The sequence below is a fragment of the Nycticebus coucang genome, chromosome 20 (assembly GCF_027406575.1).
Source record: "Nycticebus coucang isolate mNycCou1 chromosome 20, mNycCou1.pri, whole genome shotgun sequence".
Classification (NCBI taxonomy): Eukaryota; Metazoa; Chordata; class Mammalia; order Primates; family Lorisidae; genus Nycticebus; species Nycticebus coucang.
The window spans coordinates 13585145-13589397 of record NC_069799.1 but is presented as its reverse complement, the minus strand read 5'-3'; the positions used below and the strand labels follow the sequence as shown (position 1 = coordinate 13589397).

General features: G+C 44.7%; 1 protein-coding gene across 1 annotated transcript; it reads right to left on the bottom strand.

Moving 5' to 3' along the window:
- Window positions 1-229: 229 nt before the first annotated feature.
- On the bottom strand, window positions 230-1183 carry LOC128572457 (putative olfactory receptor 2W6). Its single transcript, XM_053572520.1, has one exon. It carries the CDS (start codon window positions 1181-1183, stop codon window positions 230-232), a length of 954 nt encoding a protein of 317 aa, XP_053428495.1.
- Between the last annotated feature and the right edge of the window lie 3070 nt (window positions 1184-4253).

Here is a 4253-nt window from a genome sequence, read left to right as displayed (position 1 = left end):
AGTACATTATCTTTTGCAATTCACTCTTTCACTTTGAAGGAGTTGGAGGAGGGCTAGACCACCCGCAAGGAAAGATGTGAGTCCTTGAGAGTCTGCCTGGCTGAAAAAAAGAGAGCAGGAGGCACTGTTCATGTGGTGGCCATTGTCGTGCCATTTTGTACTGTGGTCCTGAAGCAGGGAGTGCTTCGTAGAGGTGAAGGAATCCCGAGGCGACTGTCGCCTGACCCCATCAGTGTCCGCCCGTGTCCAGTAGGCTGCAGTCTTTCCCGAGAACCTTCCACATAGCCCCCTTCACGTCTTTGTTCCTCAGCGTGTAGATGAAGGGATTCAGAGTAGGGGTCACGAGGCAGTAGAAAAGGGTGAGGAACTTGCCCCGGTCCTGGCTCGCCACGTTCCCAGGCTGCATGTACATGTAGATGATGCTGCTGTAGAAGAGGGACACGACGGCCATGTGGGAGGAGCAGGTGTTGAAGGCCTTGCGCCTGCCAGCCGCAGAGCTGATGCGCAGCACGGCCGCGGCGATGTAGCCGTAGGACACCAGGATCATGGTGAGAGGCACCAGGACGATGGGGATGGCCAGGAAGAAAGCCAGCCCTTCCACTCGGCTGCTGTCCACGCAGGAAATGCGGATGATGGCCGGCATCTCGCATACAAAGTGGTTGATGCTGCGGCGACAGCACCGGCCCAGAGACATGGTCAGGGGTGACATCAAGATGGAATTGGCAATCCCACTGAGCCAGGCGAAGGCCGCCAGCTGCAGACACAGCCGCGGGTGCATGATGGCCATGTAGTGCAGTGGCTTGCAGACGGCCACAAAGCGGTCGTAGGCCATGACTGAGAGGAGAATGCACTCGATACCCCCCACAGAGAGGAAAGCGAAGAGTTGGATCACGCACCCCACGTACGGGATGGTTTTGCGGGGACCCCAGAGGTTGACCAGCATCTGGGGGATGCTGCTGGTGGCGTAGCAGAGGTCAAGGAGGGACAGGTTGCTGAGGAAGAAGTACATGGGCGTGTGCAGTACAGGGTCCACCAGGGAGAGGCAGATGATGGTGGAGTTGCCAGTAAGAGCCAGAAAGTAAAAGACTATGTTGACAAAAAACAGGACCATTTCCAGCTTGGGCCTGTCAGAGAACCCGAGCAGAATGAAGTCGTCTTCACAGCTATCATTGATCCTCTCCATGGCCCTGGGTTGGGTATACCTAGAGAGGTTCACACATGTGCTGTAATCAGAAATGGGACACATTGTTTTGTCCTTTTAATGGAGATGATTCATTGCACTAGCCACGTTTGTTTTCTTGTTTTGTTTTGTTTTGAGGCAGAATCTCATTCTGTTCCCCTGGGTAGAGTGCTGTGGTGTCACAGCTCACAGCAACCTCCAACTCGGGCTCAAGCCATTCTCTTGCCTCAGACTCCTGAGTAGCTGGGACAACAGGCACTGGCCAGAACACCCGGCTACTTTTTTCAATTTATTTTTCAGTGAAGATAGGGTTGGCTCTTTCTCAGGCTGATCTCCCACTCCTGAGCTCAGGCAGTCCACCCGCCTCAGCCTCCCACAATCCTAGCCATGTTTTTTAACAAGTTTGTCTTGCCTGCTGATTGCTCAGACTTGTAGGGCAAGATGTTAAGTAAAGATTTTTGTCTGTAAAGGATGGGGATTTTAACTTTTTCTTTAATAGCACTCTGGTCTAGTCAACTGGCTAGATATATAAAAAATATGAAATTATTTTAAACCTTTTTTTGATACTTTCAGAAATTAAGTTATGTAAAAAAACAAACTTATCAGACTGTACTAACATTGAACCAATTTCTCTATTACCTGATAAAATCTCCTAAAATTTGTAGGACAATAGCTTCAATTAAAACAATTAACTTTCACATTTCTACATTTTATATTTGTGTGTTTCAAAGATTATAAGTTGACTGAGTAAAAAGATGTTGTGACTTACTCTGTGCTGTGAGCAGAATTTGGAGGAGTGAGACAACCAGTTACTTGTAATACCTATACGTTTTCAGAGAAGTAACAGCCTAGAAGCCCTTGAAAATAATTCATCCCTGAATTCACTTGCCTCTGAATTGTTAAACGATTTGATCCAATCTCATGATTCAATGATTAGAGTGGCATTATCAGAGAGACCAAAAGCAGCTTTGATTTTGCAGATTAGAGGATTTTTGACCTGCCATGACCACTCACAAAAGAGCAGAAATACAAGGAAGATTGTTTTGTGTGTCTGAGGTCTATATATTACTATGCCCACAGGTCAACTACTTGGAATAATCAGCATAATTATGCAGGATTATTTTTGCAGTAGGTATATTTTCTGATGTGCATTGGTTCAGTGAGACCAAATCAAATATTTACATTATTGCATAGACACCAATCAAATGTTTGGGCTGAGAACATAGAATTCCCATAGAATTTAGAAATTAACAGAAGAAACATATTTTTATATGTTGATTGTATGAATATAATTTCCTATTAACTCCTTTTGGCTTGACAGAGACTCACCTGCTAAAGAAATTAAGATGCAATGTGAATAAAGGGTCTGTAAATGCATCTCCATGATTTTCTGCAGTTTTGCTATCCGATGCCAGATGTGTCCATTTGTGGACTAATTGGAGGGGTGATCAACCCTAAACTCAGAAAAGGGTACTGTTTGACAGGGAGGGATATGCTGTATGATGAACAATTAGAACTGGAGTTGTTTTGTTTGTTTGTTTTATTGAGACAGAGTCTCACTTTGTCACCCTGGGTAGAGTGCTGTGGCATCACAGCTCACAGCAACATCAAACTCTTGGGCTCAAGGGATTCTCTTGCCTCAGCCTCCCGAGTACACCTGGCTATTTTGTTTTTGGGTTTTTTTTAGCAGTCCAGGATAGATTCGAGCCCACCAGCCCTGGTGCATGTGGCTGGCACCCTGTCCACTGAGCTATTGGCACCACCCAGAACTGGAGTTTTTTAAAGAATACTCAACTTGATAGTTACAGACAAACCAGTTTGAGAGATGACTTAGAAACTGAGTTTGTGATGAGCACAGCATACTTACAGATCTCATTCTGAGAATGCTAGAACTAAACCAGATAAGCATGAACAGGAGCTTGGAAATTGTAATGTGAACACAAGGAGCCATTTACTCAAGTCATCAGTACCCATCACCTCTGTTCACTAACTGCTCTGTCCCAGGCCTGGGGCTTGGTATCTTAAAAAAGTAACCCCAAATCCATGATCTCAAGACAATCACACCAGTTGCCTGTATGGAAATTAGAAAAGGGGGGATTGGGAGATTAAGAATTCCCATGTGTATTTTCAGAAATAAGAAAGAAAGTGGTCCTGTCTCATTGATACAGGGCTCCTATTGTAAGTTGCAGACCTGCGATACACCGTGGATCAGCTAACACTCATTGTACTACCCCACCCTCGTCTTTCATTCTTGTTTTCCACCTAAGGACCTGAACGTACTATCCTCACTGACATCATACCTCAATATTCCGGTCCTCTTATGGCCTCTTAACCCTTTGACCAACCAATAGCATTCATTCCTATCAGATAACTTCACATCAGCTTGGTTAGCATGGTGTGCTTCCTGAGTCTGCTCCCTGTTGGGTACACTTAAAAGATTATGTTCATTAGCACAAAGGACTTAATCAATGTACAGAGTCCTTAAATACCTACCATTCCCTTTTCATGAAAGCAGCATTTTAAAAGTACATTTCTAAATTTGCTCTTGCAAATTAAAAATTAAAATTACTCTTACAGTGCAAGAGTATCTCAGCCACAAACATCACACAAGGGTAAGACATCCTTATTTAATTACCTTGTCAAAAATTTGAGAAGCATTTATTCACTTGCCATGACCTCATTATTTACTTCATGGTCTGGCTCCCTTGTGTAGTAGCCCTTAGGTTCCATCTACTTCATAGTCAACATATTCTTATTCTGTGGTGGTCAAATACCAGCATTTAAAAAATAGTGATGGTGGCCAGGCACTGAGGCTCATGCCTATAATCCTGGCACTCTGGGAGGCTGAGGCAGGAAGATCACTTGAAGTCAAGAGTTCAAGATCAGCAAGAGCAAGACCAATATCCCAACTCTACTAATGAGGCAGGCATGGTAGCAGGTGCATATAGGCACTCTAGCCTGGGCAACAGAGTAAAACTCTGTCTCAAAAAAAAAAAAAAAAAAAGAGAGAGAGAGAGAGGAGGCCAAGTGTGGTGGCTCAGCCTGTAATCCTAGCACTTTGGGAGGCCGAGGT

Coding starts and splice junctions, on each gene's coding strand:
- LOC128572457 (XM_053572520.1), bottom strand. CDS start 1,183: ATGGAGAGGATCAATGATAGCTGTGAAGACGACTTCATTCTGCTCGGG.